At 39.0% G+C, this 27,925-nt stretch overlaps 1 protein-coding gene across 10 annotated transcripts in view; it reads right to left on the bottom strand.

Moving 5' to 3' along the window:
- VPS13B (vacuolar protein sorting 13 homolog B) overlaps positions 1 to 27,925 on the bottom strand; it is an 831,417-nt gene that overhangs the window by 159,280 nt on the left and 644,212 nt on the right. For all 10 annotated transcript variants that reach the window (XM_032610621.1, XM_032610615.1, XM_032610620.1 and 7 more), the window contains one exon: positions 8,016 to 8,218. In XM_032610621.1, the coding sequence (XP_032466512.1) occupies positions 8,016 to 8,218 (203 nt within the window). The remainder of the gene's footprint in view (positions 1 to 8,015; positions 8,219 to 27,925) is intronic.

Genomic DNA, 27,925 nt, shown 5'->3' with positions numbered 1-27,925 from the left:
AATAAAAAAATACCTAGAGACAAATGACAATGAAAACATGATGATCCAAAACCTATGGGATGCATAGGTTTTGCATAGGTTCCCTTCTAAGAGGGCAGTCTATAGTTATACAAGCCTACCTCAAGAAACAAGAAAAATCTCTAATAAACAATCTAACCATTCACCTAAAGGAACTAGAGAAAGAAGAACAAACAAAACCCAAAGTTAGCAAAAAGACTGAAATCATAAAGATCAGAGCAGAAATAAATGAAAAAGAAACAAAGAAAACAATAGCAAAAATGAATAAAAGTAAAAGCTGGTTCTTTGAGTAGGTAAAGAAAATTGATAAACCATTAGGCAGACTCATCAAGAAAAAGAGGGAGAGGACTCGAATCAAAATTAGAAATGAAAAAGGAGAAGTTACAACAGACACCGCAGAAATACAAAGCATCTGAAGAGACTACTACAAGCAACTCTGTGCCAATAAAATGGACAACCTGGAAGAAATGGACAAATTCTTAGAAAGGTATAACCTTCCAAGACTGAACCAGGAAGAAACAGAAAATATAAACAGACCAATCACAAGTAATGAAATTGAAACTGTAATTAAAAATCATCCAACAAACAAAAGTCCAGGACCAGATGGCTTCACAGGTGGATTCTGTCAAACATTTAGAGAAGAGCTAACACCCATCCTTCTCAAACTCTTGCAAAAAATTGCGGAGGAAGGAACACTCCCAAACTCATTCTATGAGGCCACCATTACTCTGATACCAAAACCAGACAAAGATACTACAAAAAAAGAAAATTACAGACCAATATCACTGATGAATACAGATGCAAAAATCCTAAAGAAAATACTAGCAAAAGGAATTCAACAACATATTAAAAGGATCATACACCATGATCAAGTGGGATTTGTCCCAGGGATGCAAGGATTCTTCAATATATGCAAATCAATCAATATGATACACCATATTAACAAATTGATTAACAATGTGACACACCATATTAACAAATTGAAATACCATATGATCATCTCAATAGATACAGAAATATCTTTTGAGAAAATTCAACACCAATTTATGATAAAAACTCTCCAGAAAGTGGGCATAGAGGGAACCTACCTCAACATAATAAAGGCCGTATTTGATAAACCCACAGTAAACATCATTCTCAATGGTGAAAAACTGAAAGCATTTCCTCTAAGATCAGGAACGAGACAAGGATGTCCACTCTCACCACTATTATTCAACATAGTTTTGGAAGTCCTAGCCACGGCAATCAGAGAAAAAAAAAGAAATAAAGGGAATACAAATTGGAAAAGAAGTAAAACTGCCACTGTTTGCAGATGACACGATACTATACATAGAGAATCCTAAAGATGCCACCAGAAAACTACTAGAGCTAATTAATGAATCTGGTAAAGTTGCAGGATACAAAATTAATACACAAAAATCTCTTGCATTCCTATACACTAATGATGAAAAATCTGAAAGAGAAATTAAGGAAACACTCCCATTTACCATTGCAAGTAAAAGAATAAAATACCTAGGAATAAACCTACCTAGGGAGACAAAAGACCTGTACGCAGAAGACTATAGGACACTGATGAAGGAATTAAAGATGATACCAACAGATGTAGAGATATACCATGCTTTTGGATTGAAAGAAGCAATATTGTGAAAATGACTATACTACCCAAAGTAATCTACAGATTCAATTCAATCCCTATCAAATTACCAATGGCATTTTTTACGGAACTAGAACAGAAAATCTTAAAATTTGTATGGTGACATCAAAGACCCCAAATAGCCAAAGCAGTCTTGAGGGAAAAAAATGGAGCTGGAGGAATCAGACCTCCTGACTTCAGACTATACTACAAAGCTACAGTAATCAAGAAAATATGATAGTGGCACAAAAACAGAAACACACATCAATGGAACAAAAAGAAAGCCCAGAGGTAAACCCACGCACCTATGGTCAACTAATCTATGACAAAGGAGGCAAGAATATACAATGGAGAAAAGACAGTCTCTTCAATAAGTGGTGCTGGGAAAACTGGACCACTACATGTAAAAGAATGAAATTAGAAAACTCCCTTACACCATACACAAAAATAAACTCAAAATGTATTAGAGACCTTAATGTTAGACCGGACACTATAAAACTCTTAGAGAAAAACATAGGAAGAACACTCTTTGACATAAATCACAGCAAGATATTTTTTGATCCACCTCCTAGAGTAATGGAATTAAAAACAAAAATAAACAAATGGGACCTAATGAAACTTAAAAGCTTTTGCCCAGCAAAGGAAACCATAAACAAGATGAAAAGACAACCCTCAGAATGGGAGAAAATATTGCAAACGAATAAATGGACAAAGGATTAATCTCCAAAATATATAAACAGCTCATGCAGCTCAATATTAAAAAGAAAACAACCCAATCCAAAAATGGGCAGAAGATCTAAATAGACATTTCTCCAAAGAAGATATACAGATGGCCAAGAAGCATATGCAAAGCTGCTCAACGTCACTATTAGAGAAATGCAAATCAAAACTACAATGAGGTGTCTCCTCACACCAGTTAGAATGGGTATCATCAGAAAATCTACAAACAACAAATGCTACAGAGGGTGTGGAGAAAAGTGAACCCTCTTGCACTCTTGGTGGGAATGTAAACTGATACAGCCACTATGGAGAACAGTATGGAGGTTCCTTAAAAAACTAAAAATAGAATTACCATATGGTCCAGCAATCTCACTACTGGGCATATACCCAGAGAAAACCATAATTCAAAAAGACACATGTACTCCAGTGTTCATTGCAGCACTATTTACAATAGCCAGGTCATGGAAGCAACCTAAATGTCCGTCGACAGACGAATGGATAAAGAAGATGTGTTACATATATACAATGGAATATTACTGAGCTATAAAAAAGAATGAAATTAGGTCATTTGTTGAGATGTGGATGGATCTAGAGAGTGTCATAGAGTGAAGTAAATCATAAAGAGAAAAACAAATATCGTATATTAACACATATATGTGGAACCTAGAAAAATGGTACAGATGAACTGGTTCGCAGGGCAGAAATTGAGACACAGACGTAGAGAACAAGCGTATGGACACCAAGGGGGGAAAGCCGCGGGGTGGTGGTGGTGGTGGTGTGATGAATTGGGCGATTGGGATTGACATGTATACACTGATGTGTATAAAACTGATGATTAATAAGAAGCTGCTGTATAAAAAAATTAAATAAAAAATTAAAAAAAAAAAGAAAAGTGAGGAATTCACCTAGATCTGTTATCTGTGTGATAAACCCTTGGTATGACTTTCCTAGCCCTGAGAGATCTTTTAAAAGTTCAGTATGCGACTCCTTATCAAAATTTCACACACACACATAAGAAGTCTGTATCATCAATTATAGTTATATAAATCATCAGGCCAAGTTTACTGAGACCAGACTTATTTTGCAAACAAACTACTCTTAATTTGGTTACATTTGGTAAAAATGACGGTAATTTTAGAGAGAAAAAGATTATGTTTCAGTGAATATTAAATTCTGGTTTTGTTAATGGGGGGTCTGTATTTATTAAGACTTAACCTCCTAGGTAGTTCCCTGCTGTCATGCTATATTAATGTAAAGTTTAATTGAGGGACACTCTAAGTTTGTTTCAGAAGTTTATCTTAGTAATCTATCTTTGAATGAAGATCAGATGCCCCAGGACCTGGAACCAGGAGTTTGTGCATGCTGAAACAGACATAATTTAAAGACTATCTCCAACCTGGACGGAAGGACACTTATCAGGTACTCTTAACTAGCTTATGAACAGTGAAACTGAAGGGAATGACTCCTGGATTAATTTCCACTCACAAAGGGCCCCTGCAGTGGACTGGCCTATGGAGAGTGTGGCTGACCTCAAAATCACCTTAAAACAATGCTCAAACAAAAGAGAAACTACACTCATACTAGGATGAGAAGAAGACAACATCAGAAGTAGACAGCTTGCCCAAGATCCTGGACCTGACTCGTATGATCATTTATAATGTTTTCTTGACTTCTTGGACCCTTGCATATGAATCACATGTTTTCCTATCATGGGGCATGATCCTATGCTAGCTTTTTTTTTTTTTTTCCTATGCTAGTTTTCAAAATCAATCCAGTTGTTGGGTTTGTGGCCAATTACCTGTGTCTGGTACTTCTGGGTTACCTTGGTGGATTTCTCTACTCCAAGGCTCTAATTGGTTGGCTCTTAGGAAATTTATTCTAGAAGAGAGAAATTATAGTCCTATTGAGGCCACTATTAATATTACTAGGTGAGATCCCCTCACCTAGCCAATTAATGATCCTACTCTGACTCTGGCCATAAATTTTTCTTTATTACCCAGGCTCAGTCATAGCAACAAGCAAAATTTCAGCCAAGGAATAAGACCTCCCACAATTATGGGATGGATTTATGTAGTTAACACCAGGCCATGGTAATTTAAGTTTAAAGGCTCCTCTATGTTGGGAACAATTAAATCATAGTAAGGATAATCAGTCTAGTAACACTAGGAAACTGGGCTGGGTGCCTTATGGACAGTGCCAATATAAAATTTACCTTAAAGATAAGGATTGGTACAGAACAGACTAAGTCAGACAACCTGGGATATACTGGGCCACACCTAATGGAAGCTTGCTTAATTCTTACTTATGACTTCACTACTACTGCTAGCTATGTTATCTGTATTTCACCTGTTTTACAAAATTGTTGTTTCTTACATTACCAAATGTGTGACTGAGCCTGTCATAAAATGACGATATATGGTTCCATGTAAGATCAATGATGGTAACAGTGTAACTCTAGATATGGGAAGAAGCAACAAGAGGGAATATTTTCCTGGACTGTAAGAGACTAGTAAGACAGGTGGTCCAGAGACTTTTTGGCTACTCCTGTGGCCTAGTCCAGTAAGAGCACATTGAGTAGCCTATCAGAAAACTCTTTTCCAGGCCTTGGAATGAGCATTCCTAGCCCCATGGATTGAAATGGTCATGAAATGCCCCCGCAAACCATGGTCAAATTTATGACCATGAAGGGGCCCTGCTGACTGGAAAGCAGCACTTGCCATTGGCACTTGCTGTCTGTCTCTACAAAGATTAAATCATGAGCCACTGCAGCTGCTGACCTTCAATACCCCTGAAAGGAGTTCACAGTTGACATCAGGAATGAGGCAATCTGTTCTCTGGGAAAAACTGGCAGAACAGGCCTTCAGACAGTTAGATATTTTCAGGAGAAGATTTTTTGAGCCGAAATTCTTGCATCTTCTCATACCTAGAGAAACACTAACATCATTAACGGTGACATCTGCTTTGGCTATAAAGGAGAATATTACAATTAAAAGTCAAAATGGAAAAAAAAAACCCAACAAAAAACAAACTACCAATGGCATTTTCCACAGAACTAGAACAAAAACTTTCACAATTTGTATGGAAACACGAAAGACCCCGAATAGCCAAAGCAGTCTTGAGAAAGAAAAACAGAGCTGGAGGAATCAGGCTCTTGGACTTCAGACTATACTACAAAGCTACAGTAATCAAGACAGTATGGTACTGGCACAAAAACAGAAATATAGATCAATGGAACAGGATAGAAAGCCCAGAGATAAACCCACACAATATGGTCACCTTATTTTTGATAAAGGAGGCAAGAATATACAATGGATAAAAGACAGCCTCTTCAATAAGTGGTGCCAGGAAAACTGGGGAGCTACACATAAAAGAATGAAATTAGAACACTCCCTAACACCATACACAAAAATAAACTCAAAATGGATTAAAGACCTAAATGTAAGGCCAGACACTATAAAACTCTTAAGAGGAAAACATAGGCAGAACGCTCTGACATAAATCACAGCAAGATCCTTTTTGAACCACCTCCTAGAGAAATCGCAATAAAAACAAAAGTAAACAGATGGGATCTAATGAAACTTAAAGCTTTTGCACAGCAATGAAAACCATAAACAAGATGAAATGACAACCCTCAGAATGGGAGAAAATATTTGCAAATGAAGTAACTGACAAAGGATTAACCTCCAAAATATACAAGTAGCTCATGGAGCTCAATATCAAAAAAACAAACAACCCAGTCCAAAAATGGGCAGAAGACCTAAATAGACATTTCTCCAAAGAGGATATACAGATTGCCAACAAACACATGAAAAGATGCTCAACATCACTAATCATTAGAGAAATGCAAATCAAAACTACAATGAGGTATCACCTCACACGGGTCAGAATGGCCATCAACAGAAAATCTACAAATAATAAATGCTGGAGAGCGTGTGGAGAAAAGGGAACCCTCTTGCACTGTTGGTGGGAATGTAAACTGATACAGCCACTATGGAGAACAGTATGGAGGTTCCTTAAAGAACTAAAAATGGAACTACAACACGACCCAGCAATCCCACTACTGGGCATATATACCCTGGGAAAACCATAATTCAAAAAGAGTCATGTACCAGAATGTTCACTGCAGCTCTATTTACAATAGCCAGGACTTGGAAGCAACCTAAGTGTCCATCAACAGATGAGTGGATAAAGAAGATGTGGCACATATATACAATGGAATATTACTCAGCCATAAAAAGAAACGAAAGTGAGTTATTTGTAGTGAGGTGGATGGACCTAGAGTCTGTCATACAAAGTGAAGTAAGTCAGAAAGAGAAACACAAATACCATATGCTAACACATATATATGGAATCTAAAAAAAAAATGGTCTTGACAAACCTAGGGGCAGGACAGGAATAAAGACGCAGATGTAGAGAATGGACTTGAGGACATGGGGAGGGGGAAGGGGAAGGTGCGACGAAGTGAGAGAGTGGCATTGACATATATATACTACCAAATGTAAAACAGATAGTTAGTGGGAAGCAGCTGCATAGCACAGGGAGATCAGCTCAGTGTTTTGTGCCCACCTAGAGGGGTGGGATAGGGAGGGTGGGAGGGAGGTGCAAGAGGGAGGGGACATGGGGATATACGTATGCATTTAGCTGATTCACTTTGTTATACAGCAGAAACTAACACAACACTGTAAAGCAATTATACTCCAATAAAGATGTTAAAAAAAAAAAAAGAACACATTCACATTCTATCCAAATAGAAAATTATCAAGAAATAAGTTGGATATCCTCACACATTCAATACTTGGCTGCAAATCAAATGCATAAAAGGTTGCAATGTAAGGTTATATATTATGTTAGCCATCAGACATCATAATAGCTAACGACCTGTCATTAGGAAATGGTTCTTAAATTACTGCTGATGACACTGCTTGAGACAGGCTGACTACTTTGTAATTAGAAAAGTCTACACAAAGAAAAAAGTTTATTGACTCAGAAATTCCAAACATGTCCACACAAAACTTGTACACAAATGTTCATAGCAGCATTGCTCATAATAGCTAAAAGTGGAAAGAATCTAAACAACCATTAATTGCTGAATGGATAAATAAAATGAGGCATATCCATACAATGGAGTATTATTTGGTCATAAAAAGGAATAAAGCAGTGGCACCTGCAAAAACATGAATGAACCTTGAAAACATTATGCTAAGTGAAAGAAGCCATTCACAAAAGACCACATTTCATATGATTCCATTTACATGAAATGTCCAGAAAAGTCAAATATATAGAGAAAGAAAATAGTTAGTGGTTGCCTAGTTCTGGAGAGGGAATTGGAGGATAATGGGGAGTGAATGCTAATGGATAAAGGGTTTTGGAGGTGGGTGTGTGAAAATGTTTTAAAATGGATTGCTGTGATGACCACACGACTGTGAATATAGTAAAAAACCACTGAATCGTATTCTTTAATTAGGTGAACTGTGTGGTTTGTGAATTATATCTCAATAAAGCTGTTAAAAAAGTTTAGTAAAACAGCAATCTGACAATACCCTTTTCTCACCACACCAAGATTTAAAATTTAATGAAACAGTTCAAACAATGAACAAAGACTAGTTTAAAACTTATGGGAAAAATGGGGCCAATCCCAACAGACCTGCAGCAGACCGCCTCTTAAATCAATGGATATTTTTGGTATGGACTGTTCTGGGCCTGGATTGCCACTGTGTTTACACCATTTAGCTTCCAGATTGGCAGTAGCACAACATGGTCCTATCAGAATCCGACTTCTTTCTTTGAGACTTGTTTTAAGGAGAAAATCATTTACACTGAGTAGAAATGATGATCCAAGAATTACACCTGGAAAAAAAAAAAAGAAGGGATGAAGAGGGGTATATGTTATAATTCTTCCTTGTCAAAGAAAAAGTATGTTTGGGTAAGAACTATCTGCATGTTTTAAGAGTATTAACTCATCCTGTGTCAGAGTTTTCTTTTCAGTTGGCTTTTCCCCACAGTTTCATGCCATTTATATAGAATTCTAGTTATGAAGCAGGTATACCTCACTCACATTCCTAACAAAGCAATATTTGCCAAAACGTTATGACTTTTTCCATGTGTGAGCATTTTAAGTTTTATGAGTAGAGACATTTTCATTAAATTGTGCAAGTTTTTCAAACACTACATTTAAGAATGAGAACAACTGCTTCATTTGTCTATTGTTAACATGATGGGAGAGGGCAATTTTCTGTGATTTCTTGTAGTAACAGAGTACAGTATATTACTTTGAGAGACACTCAAGTTTTTGACTGGCCCATGTTAAAATTCAAAACAATCAAAATATATAACATGTGTTTTCTAAAAATTTTAGTTTAATCCAAACTTCACACATCATAACCACTTGAAGTTTACAAAGTCTTAAAAACAGATAGTGGCAGGTTAGATTTATGAGAAAAACTATATGCTATAGTTCAAAGTAAATATACCCAGAAAAGGAATACACTTTAAAATGTAGTTTTTCTTTTGAACTTAAATTTGAAGTGTAGATCAAAACCTTTTCATAAAACCAATGGCACACTTTAAGATATTTCGATGCAAAGTTAGAGTGGTGGGGTTAACTTTCCCCTAAGGAGCTCATATTCTGAATTGTCATTGTGAATATTGAATTTCACCAGACCACGTATGTAATGCCCATGGCTTATTTTTCTAATGATATTTGATCCTTAAAACAGATGAAAGAGGGAGTCAGGATGGCGTACTAGGAGGACGCGGAATTCCTGTCTCCTCACAACTAGGGCACCTACCAGGTACTGGTGGGGGATCACGGACACTTAAGGGGATGGGAGGAACCCCCACTGACGGGGTAGGACATGGGGTGCGGGGAGAGTGAAGGGGGAGAAGTGGAGGCGGGGTGGGACCGGCGCCCCTGAGGGGCTGCTGGGGGAGGGGAAGGGATCCCAAGCCGGAAGCGGGAAATTGGGGAACCTTTGGGAGGGCAGAGGATCAAAAGGGAGCATGGCCAGGTTTCCCCTGCCTACTTGGACCCCTAGGAACCTGCTGAGATCCCGGGCCTGATCCTCTGCTGACAGAGGCCCCTCCAGCCACGAGGGTCCTGAAGGAGTGGTAGGGAGGGAAGGGGGAGCAAAAGTAAAGGCCAGACCTCTGGGACCAGCACCCCTGAGGGGTAGCAGGGGGAGGGGAGGAGTTCCTACATCCAGAGGGACGCACCCACAGTTAGGGGTCCAGTGGCCACGGGGGAGACCCTGGGGAAGACGGTGCGGGGGGGTGGGGCATGAAGGAACAGAAGGGAAGGGGGCCAGTGCCTTCCCTGTCCACTTAGGCACCGGGAAGCCTCTTGGGCTCCTGGGCCTAACTCTCTGCCCTTGGAGCCTTCCTCTTGCCGTGCAGAGCCCAAGCCCTGCCCCTACACCCCACCCAGGGCCCTACCTCTACATTTGGAGACCCCCTCCAATGAGCTGAACCTAAACCGAACACAAACACCCTCACTCAGGGCCCTACCTCCAAACTCGGGAACCCCACACTACAGAGGCCCTCCTTTCCATGTGCTGCCTCCCCACCTTCCGCAGGTCCTCAGCAGAGGCCCCGCCCCACGCTTGAACGTCGCCCCCCCACCCACCTAGGTCCCGCCCCACCCAAAGCCCCACCCCTGCCTAAGTTCCACCCCTCACCTAAACTCTGCCCGCATAGGTAATGCTTTTTTTTTTTTTTTTTTTGTGGTACGGGCGCCTCTCACTGTTGTGGCCTCTCCGGTTGTAGAGCACAGGCTCCGGATGCGCAGGCTCAGCAGCCATGCCTCACAGGCCTAGCCGTTCCGCAGCATGTGGGATCTTCCCGGACCGGGGCATGAACCGGTGTCCCCTGCATCGGCAAGCGGACTCTCAACCACTGCGCCACCAGGGAAGCCCGGCTGTTTTTTTTCTTAACGTCTTTATTGGAGTACAATTGCTTTACAGTGGTGTGTTAGTTTCTGCTTTATAATAAAGTGAATCAGCTATACATATACATATATCCCCATATCTCCTCCCTCCTGCATCAAAAAGTTTCACAATTTGGGGCTTCCCTGGTGGCGCAGTGGTTGAGAGTCTGCCTGCCGATGCAGGGGACACGGGTTCGTGCCCCAGTCTGGGAAGATCCCACATGCCGCAGAGCAGCTGGGCCCGTGAACCATGGCCGCTGAGCCTGCGTGTCCGGAGCCTGTACTCCACAATGGGAGAGGCCACAACAGTGAGAGGCCCGCGTACCGCAGAAAGAAAACAAAAACAAAAACAAAAAAAAAGATAAAGCGACCATATGTGCGTGGGTTTATCTCTGGGCTTTCTATCCTGTTCCATTGATCTGTATTTCTGTTTTTGTGCCAGTACCATACTGTCTTGATTACTGTAGCTTTGTAGTATAGTCTGAAGTAAGGGAGCCTGATTCCTCCAGCTCCATTTTTCTTTTTCAAGATTGCTTTGGCTATTTGGGGCCTTTTGTGTTTCCATACAAATTGTGATATTTAATTTTTTTTTTTTTTTTTTTTGCAGTACACGGGCCTCTCACTGTTGTGGCCTCTCCCACTGTGGAGCACAGTCTCTGGACGCTCAGGCTCAGCGGCCATGGCTCATGGGCCCAGCCGTTCAGCGGCATGTGGGATCCTCCCAGACCGGGGCACGAACCCGTGTCCCCTGCATCGGCAGGCGGACTCTCAACCACTGCGCCACCAGGGGAGCCCATCGCTTTATCTTTGATAAAGGAGGCAAGAGTATACAATGGAGGAAAGACAGCCTCTTCAATAAGTGGTGCTGGGAAAACTGGACAGCTACATGTAAAAGAATGAAATTAGAACACTTCCTAACACCATATACCAAAATAAACTCAAAATGGATTAAAGACCTAAATGTAAGGCCAGATACTATAAAACTCTTACAGGAAAACTTAGGCAGAACACTCTATGACATAAATCATGGCAAGATCCTTTTTGACCCATCCCCTAGAGAAATGGAAATAAAAACAAAAATAAACAAATGGGATCTAATGAAACTTAAAAGCTTTTGCACAGCAAAGGAAACCAAACAAGACGAAAAGAAAACCTTCAAAATAGAAGAAAATATTTGCAAACGAAACAACTGACAAAGGATTAATCTCCAAAATATACAAGCAGCTCATGCAGCTCAATATCAGAAAAACAACCCAGTCCAAAAATGGGCAGAAGACCTAAACAGACATTTCTCCAGAGAAGGTATACAGATTGCCAACAAACACATGAAAAGATGCTCAACATCACTAATCATTAGAGAAATGCAAATCATAACTACAATGAGGTATTACCTCACACTGGTCAGAATGGACATCATCAAAAAATCTACAAACAATAAATGCTGGAGAGGGTGTGGAGAAAAGGGAGCCCTCTTGCACTGTTGGTGGGAATGTAAACTGATACAGCCACTATGGAGAACAGTATGGAGGTTCCTTAAAAAACTAAAAATAGAAATACCATACGACCCAGCAATCCCAGTACTGGGCATATATCCTGAGAAAACCGTAATTCAAAAAGAGATATGTACCACAATGTTCACTGTAGCACTATTTACAATAGCCAGGACATGGAAGCAACCTAAGTGTCCATTGACAGATGAATGGATAAAGAAGATGTGGCACATATTTACAATGGAATATTACTCAGCCATAAAAAGAAACGAAATTGAGATATTTGTAGTCAGGTGGATGGACCTAGAGTCTTTCATACAGAGTGAAGTAAGTCAGAAAGAGAAAAACAAATACCGTATGTTAACCCACATATATATGGAATCTAAAAAAAAAAAAAAAAAGGTTCTGATGAACCTAGGGGCAGGACAGGAATAAAGACAAAGATGCAGAGAATGAAATTCAGCACACGGGGAGGGGGAAGGGTAAGCTGGGACGAAGTGAGAGAGTGGCATGGACATATATATATACTACCAAATGTAAAATGGATAGCTAGTGGGAAGCAGCTGCATAGCACAGGGAGATCAGATTGGTGCTTTGAGACCACCTAGAGGGGTGGGATAAGGAGGGTGGGAGGGAAGACGCAAGAGGGAGGGGATATGGGGATATACGTATAGCATATAGCTGATTTACTTTGTTATACAGCAGAAACTAACACAACATTGTAAAGCAATTACACTCCAATAAAGATGTTAAAGAAAAAAAAAACTTAGAGATGAAAGATTAAAAAACACCTTAGGCCCACACCATACACGTTTCAAAGTAGAGTACCCACGTTGGCTTTTCAACTCTGTGGAGACTTGAAAACTGCATATATGTTGTATGTTCCTACTGTAGAAATAAGACACAGAACTTCTAATCTTCCATAGAGGACAATCACACTCACAAAAGCATTAGGGTTAAGACTTTTGTTAAAAATTATGATGGTGAAAATCAATTTCTTAAATTTGTTCATCAAATACATAGTGGCACTAAGACTTCACTTCATTTACACAATTTTATTGATTCAGAGTTACACTTAAAGAAAAAATAGGAATTCCCTGGTGGCGCAGTGGGTGAGAGTCCGCCTGCCGATGCAGGGGACACGGGTTTGTGCCCCGGTCCGGGGGGAAATCCCACATGCCGCGGAGCGGCTGGGCCCGTGAGCCACGGCCGCTGAGCCTGTGCGTCTGGAGCCTGTGCTCCGCAACGGGAGAGGCCACAGCAGTGAGAGGCCCGCGTACCGCAAAAAAAAAAAAAAAAAAAAGAAAAAAGAGAACAGTAAATAAAAAAATTGAAACAGGCCCTCAAATACCCAAGAATCAAAAATTATCTTTATTAATGGAGCTTAGAACTTAAGTCACAATTTCTGACTTAACTGCATTACATTTCCTAAAATATTTACTTCTCAACAGTAAGTACTTGCTAAATGAAACACACCAATTCATTATTCAAAAATTTGTCATAATGGGAGTATACAAGTATAGGCTTAATTCAGTACAGTCATCTAGCAAATGAGCATTAAGGGAATGTCAGAATTACGATACCCTTTGTTCTCAAATACATGCATCTTCGTACTACCCTGCAATGAAATACCCAATTATCTGGTGGTAATGTTAATGTGAATGCTCTATTGGTCCGTCACACGAGAAGTGTTTAATATCAAAGCTCTCCTAGGGTTTTTTAAAAATCTTATTTAATGTTCATCATTCTCATCAGGCACCCATATTGGATAATTTTGGAACCCACTTTGACGGTTCACTCTTAGATAGGTTTCCAAGACTTACCAATTTCTATATCATTTTACCCAACTCTTATTATTTTAAAACATGAAGGAAGCGAGACCTTAGTAATCTAAGTGACTAAAAGGGAAGATCACACCACCTTCACCAGTAGATTGTGACCATCCCGGAGGCAAGGATCATCTTATGCAGTATAGGACTAGTCAAGACAACAGTTATTCAGGACATATCCTACTGTACTAAATGACAGTTTAGAATCTGATCCTATTTTCAGCTGTCACAATATATTTCTTAATTGACAGGCAGGAAAGAAAAGTGCTTAAATCTTTGCCATTCTTCATTTTGCATCATTGTATCACAGAATAGTAATGCTGGATGGAAGAGACCTTAGAAGCCATCTTTCCAAGTCCCTTCCTCTAAAAAAAAATAAAGAAAGAAAAAACGAAACCCTTTTTATTTTGAAATAATGTTAGATCTACCTAGAAGTTGCAAAAATATACAGAGTTCTCATGTATCTTTCACCCAGCTATGTAACTATAGTACAGACACTGAAATCAGGAAATTCACTTTGGCATAACACTATTAAGTAATCTACAGATTTTATTTAAATTTAGCCATTTTCTTCACTAATGTCCTTCTTCTGGTCCAGGATGCTATCTAGGATCCTTAGTCTCCTTTAATCAGTGACAGATCCTCTAGCTTTTTTTTTTTGTCTTTCATGACCTTGAGTCTCTTCAATAGTCCAGGCCAATTATTTTGCAGAATATCTTTCAATTTGGGTTTATCTGATGTTCTCCCTTTAGAATGAGGTTATATGCATTTTTGGCCAGAATACCAGAGAAGTGATACCCTTCTCAGTGCATGGGGAAAGTGATATTGATGTTTTAGTACCTGCTGGTGATACTAATGTTCATCACATGGCTAAAGTGGTGTCTGCCAGATTTCGCCACTGTGAAGTGGTTATTTTTCCATTTGTAAACAATAAGTATCCTGTGGAGAGATATCTGAAGATTATGCAAATATCCTCTATTACATCAAACTTTTACCCATTAATGTTAGCATCCATTAATGCTTCTTGCCTGCAACAATTACTACTGTGGTGCGTGGTAATGTTGATTTCCTATTTCTCTTACTCTTCTACAATTATTAACTAGTATTCTATAGTCAAAAGAGCTGTCCCTTCTACTCTATTTATTAGTTCAATTATTTATCTATACCAGTATGGACTCATAGATATTTATTTTATGGGTCCTAATCTAATACTATCTTTATTTTACTTTGTTGCTTAAATTGAACCAGCTTTGGCCATTGGGAACCCCTCCAAGCTGGTTCCTGTGTCACTGTGATTACCCTATCATTTTTTGAGAGCTTCTTTACTTTCTGGCCACAAGATGTTTCAGGCTCAGTTGTATTTTTCCCATCCCATCTCTGGCATCAGTCATTTCTCCAGAGCTTTGGTTTCTTTTGCTGAAGAATGGCATCTCGAAACCAAAATCTGGGTGGTAGGTATGCTCATTGCTGCTAGGGTATCACTGTTTCTAGGGCCTCTCAGCAGAGAGGGCTAAGACGTATATGTGCGTCTACTGCCCATGTATACACACACATCTATATTACTGTATCTATCAGTAAATATATTAAAAATCATGAATTCATACTGATGCCTCTGGTTCTAATCCAAAACCACAGGATTTGTTTTCTAGCCTATTCCCTTTTCTTATTTGTAATCTCTTCCTACAACAGTGAGAAAGCTGCAGAGTACTCCTTCTGATGTGTTGATGTCTGATCATCCCTAAAACATCACTTTGGAGAGAGTGGTCAAAATTAAAGCAAAAGAACTAAGACAGAAACAAAGGAGAGCTTTATTAAAGCAAAGGTAATTATCTATCAAAGAAAAGACTATCAAAAGCAAGGGCTGATATTTATCCCTAGAAGTCTCATTAAGAATGGGCTTGACAGCATTTTTTCTGGAGCATACAGAAGAACGAGATTACCTTTCTCCTCTATGGCACTTCTCATTTATACGAAGATATTTGTAAGCATACGATAAAATCTTCTTTGTAGAAGTAACTTAATACATACAGAATCTGAACCTTACTGGATATTTCTACTGTGCAGCAATGGCCTCAAAATACTGATACTGTACTAAGTTTCTGAGGTTTTGCCTTAAAACTAGAACTGGAATGACAAAATTTGCATCATGATTCCTTACCGTATATTCCTCAGAAAGTGCCTATCCCTTCTCAAAGAAGAACGTGAGTAGGGTTGGTGGAAGTTCCTTCTTAACTCCTGAAAGTTACACAACTAGAAGTATTGATATTTATCAGCTAGGGTGAGGAGGGATATAAGAAAAAAATTCTAGACTTGCATTTTTACATGAAAACAATCAAAATGTTGACAGCTTTTGTGTTACTGTGTACACTGTTAAACACATGAACATTTTCCTACTGTCATACAAATTCTATTCTTTCTTGCTTGGGTAGAGAGAATGAGATACCTAGAATTCTCAGGAGAGTAAAGGTAAAGGTAGGGACTGAGACCTTGGGAAAATGGCCTAGAAACAGGAAGCCAATGGCCGGGCAAACATTTGGGAGCCTGAAACAAGAAGAAAGAAGGTGGGTCAGACTCAGGTGAGCACTGAGGAGGGCAGGAGGAGACACAATGTGCCTGAAATACAAGAGACTTTACAGTTGAGGCAGGCACTGACCCAGCTACAGCTATATTCCAGCAATAGCAGAATTTAACGACTGGTTTTCTAGAAAGTAGACTAGTAGGCCTAGGAACCTGCCGAAATTTCTAGATTTTCAGGTTTGATACTCTCTGGAGTTTGATCTAGTTCAAGGATGAACATGAGGCTTAATGAAAACCAATGAGGTACAATAATACTTTGGGGAGAGTAACGTTTCCTCTTGGTTTCCAGTTTTGAAGGCAAGAAAATGAAGGTGTTAGAGCTGCTGGCTGTCACCGTGTGTCAGCTATTTCAGTGAACTTCTTTACTATAATGGCTTTAAGGATACTTTCTTATGATGGTATCCATAACCATGCCTAATTTCTTAAATAAGTGCTACTCCCATGCTTCTGTCTATAAGGAATTTGGATATACTGGATCACCTCCAACTTGATATTTATGCATGCATGCATTACTCATTCAACCAACGTTTATTGGTTATCTACCATATATTGGGTATATACAAAGATAAAGTGAATAATTTGCAATTTTTTTCACATTACAAGATTTTTCCTTTTTTAGCCTCAAGTTCTGAAATCTCAGTAAGCATTAGAGGGAAAAAAAGACAACCAACAACATTTATAATTTTGACTCTGTTCAGCAAGTGAACTGTTGAAAAACACAAATACTTCCCTAATCATACAAACACTTTTAGTATTTGCTTTTTATTCACTTTATGTGCTGTCAATTCTTTCACTCTAATCAAATACTTAATTGAATACCTACGTGTTGAGTCGCTGTTCTTTTCTTTACCCCTTCATTTCTCCAATAGCCTACCCCTCACTCTATTCTTACTCTTTTCTAATCCTTTATAGTTTGTACTTGCCTATTTCTCAGGTCTACCAGCATTGATCATGGGCTCGTATGAACACAAAGGGGATATTGAGAATTTAAGATGCTAATGTTGGCAGTGAGGATACAGGAACAGGCACTGCCTAAAGGCGTTACGGAAACACATGACCTATATATATAAACGTGCCCTGCCTGGTCCCTTCTGTCTCCTTTCTTTTCTTTCATGTCATACACCTACATGGAAATTAGGGAATTAGGCATGGTTTGCTTTGGAGACACATAAGTAGTTTAACTCATCCCCATGTGCCTACCTGCCCACTACACTTGCTACACACACCAGCCTGCTGTGGCTTTGCTCCTCAACGAGGGGATCCAGTTACTTGCAGCACCACAGAAAGGTTCACCCACAAGTACCAGTTTTTAAGTTTAACAGAGTCTCCGTTTCCTTTTGAACATTTCCTGCTGCATTTTTAAAAGGGTACAACAAAATAATAGAGAAGCATGTTAGTTCAAGTGGTTTTAATCTTGGTGTAAATGACCAGTAATAAGAGATTATGGTGATCACTTAATAATAAAGAGTGGTGATAAATTTCACAAAGGGTCATTTGTGAATGGTAAAGCAAAGTTCACACTTTTACCACAATCTGTGAAAATAATGCCTGGGACTCGTGACAGAGTTATTAATTCTCCTTTCCCCATTCTTTTACTCTGTGAGAAGCTGGCCTATGGGACATCATCCCTTCCTTTTTGTTTCTTTCAATTGGGAAACATACTAAGTATCTTCCTTGGGATAAAATGAATCTTATTTTATATATCACCACACATATAAACCCAGGGCCACAGAGAATACTCAGAGTTCATGTAAGATGGATACTTATACATTCAAAATCCGGAATAAATGGCAACAGAAAGGGAGTAAAGGCCTGTGTTATTTTTCTTCCTAATGGACTAATAATGCAAGGTGGGACAAATGACTATAAGTAAAAATTATAAAAAACTAACTTCTTAGCATTGGAACATTGGAAAAGGCTGAATAATTTTGTGAAGTTTTACCACTCCTCTACCCCTGTGTGTGTGTGTGTCTGTGTATGTGTGTGTGTGTTTACATATAAGCAAATATGACAAGATGTTTATATTTGTTCTAGCTCATGAGTATATAAGCATTTGATGTATTATCCTTTATATTTTCTGTACTTTTAATTTTTCCCTTAAATTTCCAAAAATGATGAGAGAAGAAAAGAAAGAAAAAAATTAAAGAAATATGTTACAAAAGTGTAAGATTTAGAATGGTCACAAACTTTAAAAGCATGATTATTAAAGCTATTTATGCAATCACTGATCAGGTCATTTTTTAAAATTTAATTTTGAAATAATTTCAGGCTTTCAGCAAAGTTAATATCTTTCATTGCAGCTTCCCTTAATGTTAACAACTTACATCAACTATAGAATGAGTCTCAGAAGCCAGAAAATTAACATCTATACGCTACTAACTAAACCATAGACCATGTTTGAATTTCACCAGTTTCTCCCTTCATGTCCTTTTCTTGTTCCAGGATCCAACCCAGGATCCTACCTTGCTTTTCATGACTGTGGGATAAGGTCAGTTTTGACTGAGTATATTACCTCTTCTCTCTACCTCCTTCCATTCAATAGAATGCTTTTCTGCCTGATTCTTCCATTGGCTTCTTTCAAAAATCTGTGTTTATATATTTAATTTCAGCTCTAGCAAACTAATGGCAGGCACTTAATTAAACTAAATGAGGTGTATCAACATTGAGAAGTAATTTCAGAAACAACTTGTGTGATAAATAGAAATAATCTTGGTTTGTTTGCATACTGACATACTTTTCACTGAGTGTAAAAATCCAGTTCAAGGAACAAACAGTTGACCTTTAAAATACTCCTTCAGAAGACTAATAAATGGAAACCACTTGCTTTGGAGAATGTTTACAAAATGCTGCCAGCCCTACATTGTCGGTCTCTACTAGACCTTTACTAGGGCTCCTACTCTCTACATGCTGACTGTGCAAAGTGTAATCTACAGCAAGCTTCTGTATGTCTTTAGAAAGGGTACTCAATGATGACATGTGCTATCAAAGCAGATCCAGGTATTTTTATCCAGCTGGAAATAATCTAAGGATACTAGGAAATCAGCAAGCATGTGTTAGATACATCCAGAAGTCGATTTGCATAACAGTGAAGCATGAGGATGACTCAAAAAGTGTGGAAGAAAAATTTTTGTAAGCATGATCCATAAAAAGATGACCATAAATGACTAGATGACTAGAAAAAAAATTCTGTGAGTCTGGTTCACTAAAGAGATGATTAGGAATCTTTTCATTTCTAGTTTCTTCAACTAATTATGTTGAAGCACATAAAAAATGGCACTTGGGTATTTTTATTTTATTTTATTTTTTTGGCCGCACCATGTGGCATGCAGGATCTTAGTTCCCCGACCAGGGATCGAACCCGTGCCCTGCAGTGGAAGCCTGGAGTCTTAACCACTGGACGGCCAGGGAAGTCCCTGCACTTGGGTAGTTTAACCATGAAAATAGCTTGCTTTCCCCCTCTTGATCAGAATATGTAAGTGTTTCAGATCCTACTTAATTACATTCTATTTTGTAATAAGCCTATATCTGCATCTGTTATTATAGTAAGTTGTAACATAGGATAAGATTAATAAATGAAACAAAATACAACAAAACTGTCAGAGAGCTACATGGACACAGATGTTTAAGCTGAAAGGGATGCTGGTGCTCCCCAACAAAGTTCCTAAAAAGTCTAGTCCTCAAAATGAGAGTCCAAGTGGGTGGTCGACCTGCTAACACGTATCCCTTCTCTAAGGCACTTGAGATTTCTCATGGGTGGGATTTCCAGTCCTCAGGGACTCTCATCTAGTCCTTATCAGTGAGTAAAAGCTGGGACTTCTAGTCTAATCCAAACCTCTTCTTTTGGACATAAGAAAATGACAAGTAGCAGGAATAGGATTTTATTTTTCTTTCATATGAAGAAAGGGAGAATTACTCATGGAAGACAAAAATGTCTATTGAGTTGGCTATTTATACTTGGCCCTTGTCTGGGAAAGGTATTTTTCTGAGAAATGTTTTAAAACTCTCAGATCCTAGAAAAACTGAACTGAAAATACCAAAGGGTGACGGTGGATACGCTTTGCCTCTTTCTTCCCCTCCCTCCAATGCTTACTGCCACCATGCTTACTGTTTTCACAGTTGTGTCAGTGTATTAGGAAAATAAAACTTGATTGGATCATGTGGCTATGTTAAAAAAAAAAAAAGCCTACTAACAAATCTGACCGTGCATATTGGAAAGTGTATAGCAACCTTCTCATAGAGGAAAGAATATAGTAGCTGGTTAATTTAATGAGGAAACTGCTGGTGAATCCATTTTTTTTTTAAAGTAAGTCACATGAATGGAAGAACTGGTATCAACTCAAACAATGTTGAAAGCAAAATGACTTCCTAAGTGATTTACTGCAATGGCTTAGAAACTGGTATTAATCTACATGATCCAGGTTTTTAAAGACTGGTTTAATAGAAAGTCCAGAAGCCAGGAGACGTGTGTTATAGTCCCCACTGCACCCCAGAGTACCCCTGGACAAATCATTTAATCTCGGCACCCCTAAGTGAGGGAGTTAGGCCTAGCTCAGTAGGCCTCAACCTAGGGTTCTCTGACACTTAGGGAGTCCCACATAGTAATGGTGGTCCATGAGGTATTTTAAGTATTTCAAAGATCCTGAAAGAAATCATGAATTTGCTGGAGAGAGGGCCGAAGTGTACTAAGTATTTTGGTTACAGTAGTATCTGGTTGGTATAGTCATGCTAGCTATCTTATCCTAAATACAGCGTGTTTGGATGATGGAGAGAAAAGGACAAAAAGTGTTCTTGATGAAGAGGATGATCTCCGAGATAATTTTCAGCTCTAAAATTTAATGCTCTATGATCTCAGCATTCATGTGGTATGACTGAGTTGGGAGAGGGAGGGAGGGAGAAGAAGATACAAAAACACTAATATTTATTGAGAAATTACATAATTGTGTGCCAAGGAATGTGTAGGGTACTCTGTGTACGTTATTTCACTTAATCCACTCAACAGCCCCATGAATTAAGTATTTTTGCCTTTATTTTGGAAATGAGCTGTGTTGTGACTTTTACCACAATCAACTGCCAGCAAGTAGCAGGGCTGGGGTTGTCTGCCTCCTTCCAGCACCACATTGCTTTATAGAAACTACTGCTATTAGTTAGCTCTTAGTAATTTCATTTTTCCAATTGGTAACAGGGTTGTGAATAAATGCTTTTTCCTGTCCCCGGCTGTCTTGCTTGGCCTCAGTATATTATGCCAACATAGCCTACAGGGCCAGAGCCCCAGCCAGAGAGCAAAAGAACATCGAAGATGTGTCTTCAGTCACTTATCACTGACAGGGCTGCTTTGCCAGAAACTTTTCTAGCAAATAGCCTTCTGGCTTATGTGGATGGGAGGGCAATTTGCTGTGACCGCAGCAAAACTAAACACTGTCACAAATTCAGTGCAGTGGGGGATATTTACTTCTAACCCTCTCTTTTTCCACAGTCCCAGTTCTAGGAGCTACAATAATTCTTATCCATTTCACCCAATACTAACTTATAAAGTGCCATCATTAGGATGCAAAGGAGACGCTATTAAGAAAAAGATCTTTAGGAACTTCCTTGGTGGCGCAGTGATTAGGAATCCGCCTGCCAATGCAGCGTACACGGATTCAAGCCCTGGCTTGTTAAGATCCCACGTGCCGTGGGGCAACTAAGCCCATGTGCCACAACTACTGAGCCTGTGCTCTAGACCCTGCAAGCCACAACTACTGAAGCCCGTGCGCCTAGAGCCCGTGCTCCGCAACAAGAGAAGGCACCACAATGAGAAGCCTGCGCAGTGCAACCAACAGTAGCCCCCACTCACCGCAACTAGAGAAAGCCCGAGCGCAGCAAAGAAGATCCAATGCAGCCAAAAATAGATAGATAAATAAATAAAATTTAAAAAGAAAAAAAAGAAAAAGATCTCTAGTATTTAATTGCTAGGACTGGAAACTTTCTTCTTCAATAGCATTTTTCACAGTGAGATATTTTCACAGTGAGATATTTTCATTAATAGCATTTTTGTTGTCTCAAATGCCCTTTTTTCTCCTGTCCAAGGAATACTGTTTTAATATGCGTATTTGGGAAATTTTTACCAGTTGTCCCTTTTTTCACCTCAAATGTATCTAAATCTAGAAAAATGGTTCTTTCCCATATCTTTGTTAAAGCTAGGAGAAGAAATAAAAAGCATTGATTCTTTTTTTCTATAGTACATAAGCACACAAAGTCTAGCGCAATGGAACACAATTCTAAAATACATAACCTGGACTTCCCTGGTGGCGCAGTGGTTAAGAATCCACTTGCCAATGCAGGGGACACAGGTTTGAGCCCTGGCCTGGGAAGATCCCATATGCCGCAGAGTAACTAAGCCTGTGTGCCACCACTACTGAGCCTGTACTCTACAGCCTGCAAGCAACAACTAGTGAGCCCACACGCTGCAACTACTGAAGCCCGCGTGCCTATAGTCCACACTCCGCAACAAGAGAAGCCACCGCAATGAGAAGCCCGCGCACTGCGATGAAGAGTAGCCCATGCTCGCCGCAACTAGAGAAAGCCCGCAAGCAGCAACGAAGACCCAACGCAGCCAAAATAAATAAATTAATTAATAAATTTATTTAAAAAATACATAACCAGAGGCCAACAGTTTTCTAGCAGTCTAGATTAAGTTTGGAATTGGTAACTAAAAACAATAGGGGGAAAGACTAATCTAGCTGGAGACAAGATTTGAAGGTGGGTATACTTGGGAGCGTGTAATAACTGTACTGGATTTCTCATTAGCAGGGAGCAGAGTCTTAGGAAGATTCACATTCCCCAAGAGAACCATATTTACACAATTAACAATTCTTTTGTTGGAAAAAAAAAGCTTTCATTATTGCATGTAGACACATGTGGGCTGTATAAAAATATAAGAGATGTGTAACCCATGGTAAACACAAAGTAATGATCTTAAACAGGCCAAATCCTTGAACTCGTCATTAATAAATGTCTCTCCTGCATTCAGCTACCCAGGCTGCTGGGAGCCTGTTTTCTTCAAGTACTTCAAACACTGAAATCCAGGAACATTTATTATTTTAATCCATTACAGGCAGTGCTTGATTTAACTTTATTGGTTGCGGTGGTGGTAGTGGTTATAAGTGGGGGGTACAGCAATGTTCTTTTACACATCATTTCAAAAGGGCTTAATTATATTTTATAGTTTGGGCCAGGAATTCTACTTGTTTTTGGTCTAACAAGGTTCAAATGGAGTTCAGGTCGGTGATTAATCAGAAGAAAAAGTCAGAGATGGTTATCTCTCCGAGATGAGCTCATCTCCCTCTATGAAAGGCTGGGCAGGTACATCATGTTCACTGTGCCACAGCACATGAGAGTGCTCTGACATCCGAAGATGGCTGCTTATTGGATGATTTTTACTTTTCAGGCAGCCTAGAAATTAGCACATCAGAAATTTCACCCAGTGGTTACCTTCTAAATTTCTGAAGTTACTATCCTATGTATTTAAAGGCTTCTCATTAAAATCCAAACAGCTATAGTAACCTCACAGCACAGAAAAAATGTACACGAAGAACAAAAATCACGTTAACAGACATTAAAAAAAACCCACATAGACCCTTTAGCACAGAAAAATTTAAATATTCCAAATGAAAGATGTAAAGACTGAATTAATATAATTTGGTTAAACAAAACAAGAAAAAATAAGTGACCATATAAATATGCCTGAACAGCATATATCTACTAGTGAGTTTTTTTTTTTTTTTTCTGGGTATGCGGGCCTCTCACTGCCGTGGCCTCTCCCGTTGCAGAGCACAGGCTCCGGACGCGCAGGCCCAGCGGCCATGGCCCACGGGCCCAGCCGCTCCGCGGCATGCGGGATCCTCCCGGACCGGGGAACGAATCCACGTCCCCTGCATCAGCAGGCAGACTCCCAACCACTGCGCAACCAGGGAAAACCCTACTAGTGAGTTTTTAAAAAACATCAAACATTCTTAATTTTTTACCTCTCTTTTTTTTTTTTTTTTTTTTTTTTTTTTTTTTTTTGCAGTACACGGGCCTCTCACTGTTGTGGCCTCTCCCGTCGCGGAGCACAGGCTCCGGATGCGCAGGCTCAGCAGCCATGGCTCGCGAGACTAGCCGCTCCGCAGCATGTGGGATCCCCCCGGACCGGGGCACGAACCCACGTCCCCTGCATCGGCAGGCGGACTCCCAACCACCGCGCCACCAGGGAAGCCCCTTACCTCTCTTTTTGAGGGGGTGAAAAAAGATAATTTCTAAGACAGTAGTATTAACATTGCTTATTATTGACCAAAATTCTATCTAAACATATATTATTGATAACAATTACAGCTGGGAGACTAAAACTTGTATGTTGGGATTTCTTCTCCATTGCATACGATTTCTAAGAGAGAGGACAAGAAAATTACTTTCCAAGAGAATGTCTTATACATTTACGGTTTTTATTTCCCGCTGTACTAGAGAATAAATATAGAACATTGCTTTGAAAAAAAGTTATGAGAATTTTACTTTTTCCACTTATTTCCCATTCAAGTTTTAGAACTTCCTATTTTACCTTTTTTGAATGTCTCAATAGTCCACCATTACGCACAGAAAAATATCAATTTTGAAAAAAAATCAGTAATCCACAGGTAATTTAAGAGTAAAAAAAGGACAGGCCAGTTCATCAGTAGCAACTTTGAACCTTGTTATAAAGTAATCGGAGGGAATCTGACCAGGATTAATAGTGGTCCTCAGTTCTGGGATGAGGGGTATCAGGTTACACAGACTCTGGGCCATCTGTTCCGCCTGCCTACATTTTACTTCTGCAAAACTGTAAAGGCACCTCTACCTCAGGGACTATAGAAGGGCATTAGAATTCTTCTGCTTTTCATTATCAGAAGATTCAGTAACTCACTTCATTGTCAAGATAATCCCCTTTTACTCTTTCTTTTGCGCTTGCAGGGTATGGCCAAAATGACAAATAAAACCCCAGATGTTAACAGACCCAATGAAGTCTCCACCTTTCCTTGAGTGTTGGGTTTAAGCTACTTGAGACACAGTGTCAAAAATGACAGGACCCTGATGCCCACACCCAATATTCATTAAGGTTTGTTAGTGATTTGTATAGCTGTCTACAAACTGTACTTCCACTTCAATCCTCAGTGGCTGTTTAAAAGTTAAGTTTGTCCTCTGGCTTTAACAGTCAAAGAATTCATTTCTTATTGTTCAGGCATTGGAAAAAGATGCTATTTCTTTCTAAAAGTAACAAAAGTCTTTGGGGTGTTGTAAATGGCTTGTTATTGCAATATATTATTTTAGGTAGTCATATATAATTTAATGTTGTATTTCCCCTCAGGCTTACTTGCATTTATGCAGCATCCAATGGCTATGACAACGCCTTAAGGAGATTTTCCTCAGGAGATCCAGTTGACTCTGGAATGAAAAGCTGGAGCTCCACTTTGTATCAATTAATAACCTGCTTTCACTTTTCAGTACATGAAAAGGAACTCTAGGTTCTTTACATTTTTACTGGTCCTGAATTCAGTGAACATGAAAAGAGGCATTTGTATACATGAAAAATAATGTGGTTATGCTTTCTTTCTTCCTACTTTTGTTTATACACAAAGATAAGTACATCTGGATGACAGAGGCTGGGGTAGTGAAAGTTATTTAAACCACAGCTCTTTGACTAGGAATTCAACTCATTGCTTTCTGTATGGATGAAAAGTCCCCTAATTCCCTATGGAAAGGGGATTCTTGCAACTTTTCCCTAATTCTGACTAAAATGCCAGCCAAGATGGCCTCACTTAGGCTCTTTCCCCAACCCTTTGTGTCACTTAACTTGTTCATATCCTATTTCCCTTTCCCTTATCTACATGGAGTTTGCTAATCGACATGGCCCCAAGAAAAAGCAAGGCAGCCTAAAGCACAGCTATTTCACAGCCTGAATTGTGTACCCTTGTTTGCCGAAATCTAAGAAGTGCCGCCCTAATAGAGCCATAATTTACTCTGACAAGGAGAGCTAAAGTCTGCAGCTCACTCCCCACCCTGCCTGTGCAAAGTGCTACACTGCTGGTTCAGAATTTATAGCTACATACTTAAGGTTTCTCCAAAACACTATACTTCAAACAGCAAAAAAGACTGTGTGTGTGTGTGTGTGTGTGTGTGTGTGTGTGTGTGTGTGTGCGGGGGGGTGGGGAAGGCTACTTTTAAAAAAGAACATACTACAGAATGGGACAGATTTAATGGCTAGCAAAAGAAATATCTGCCTTAAAATGTTTCAGAAAATAAGATATGATTTTGAAACAAGATTAATTTCGTTATCAATAACATAATCATAGAAAATTTGGCAATATTATACACAATCATAGAGATTTTTGCAATTACACACCAATTTAAAAAAATACAAGCATTACATCTTGTATGTAAAGTTTTAAAATTTAGGGCCATTTTACCACAGACACATGGGAGAACATAAGTATTCTAGCAGAAATAAGAGTTAGGTTATTATAAGTCACTGTTACACTAGCATCTGCAGAGTGGAATTAAAAAAACCCCACGTTCCTTGAAACTTGGATAGTTTAGGGCCACAGAATAGTACAGGAGGCTAAGAAGAACTCAAGGATTTTTTTTTAAGTGGAAAATATTTAACCATTTCGTTTTGTTTCAAATGATGAAAACATTTCGGTGAATAATCTGTACATATTTTGTTGTAAAAGCCAGTAAATGAACATAAAAGCATTTCATATTTAAATGTATTGACAATGTCTTGGGGAGAATATTAACTTTCCTCTTTCATTCTTTTACTATTCCCTTTCCACATACACTTCCCATAACCTTATGTCGGTTTAGATGATAAAAAATATAATCGTTAGGCAAACTCAAATATTTTTTGTACTTTTCACAAGTGAAGAAACATGCCTACGACACATTCCCAATTGTGTTTCTCTAGATATTACTTAGAACATAAGATTCCTCTAGCATTACAAATCTATTTCAGCTCCTAAATTAAAACTCATCTGGAAAGGACAGCTTTACCCTGTTTATATAACATTGTCATATAAAGAGTGTTAAAAAAAATATTTCACTAAAAATAGCTTGCGTAAGTTAGGGATTAGAGTAGTTTCTGCTGCTATAATTGTTCCTTTGTAGTTTTTTCCATGATGTTTTTTGCACAATGTTTTTGACTGTGTTTATTAAAGTCAGCACATCAAAAAGGATCAAAGGAAAAGTGAGTGAGAACCAAAGAAACCCCAAGTGTGTTGTCTCATTGGGGAGTTATGCAGATTCGCATAAACAAGTGCAAATTGTTGAGGTTTTAATGAAAATTTTCTACAATTATTTTATCTTAAGTCATTCTATACAATAACATCTGTACAGCAGATGGCTATGCTGTACCAAGGCAATGCTCCTTTTTCTTTCTCTGTTTAATAGTACATCTGAGATGACTACTTTTGTCACTGTGCTCAATTTGGTTCAGCAAATAATTTGAAAAGTGCAGCTGCTGCAGATGGTCACAATAGTTACATAAACTGTAAAATCAAAGACACAGTTCAGTATAACTGTATTAGAGTCAAACTATAAAAATCTGACATTAACTCCACTGAACTCAAAGATACACTAGAAAAATTTTGGGTTGAATACAAAGCGATGTCACTTGAAAAATACAAAAAGAAATATGACTACCGGTAGGAGGGTTATTTTATTTTTTTGCTGGGAAATATTTTTTACCACTTAC

The sequence above is a fragment of the Phocoena sinus genome, chromosome 17, assembly GCF_008692025.1.
Source record: "Phocoena sinus isolate mPhoSin1 chromosome 17, mPhoSin1.pri, whole genome shotgun sequence".
Classification (NCBI taxonomy): Eukaryota; Metazoa; Chordata; class Mammalia; order Artiodactyla; family Phocoenidae; genus Phocoena; species Phocoena sinus.
This window is presented reverse-complemented; position numbering and strand designations above follow the sequence as displayed.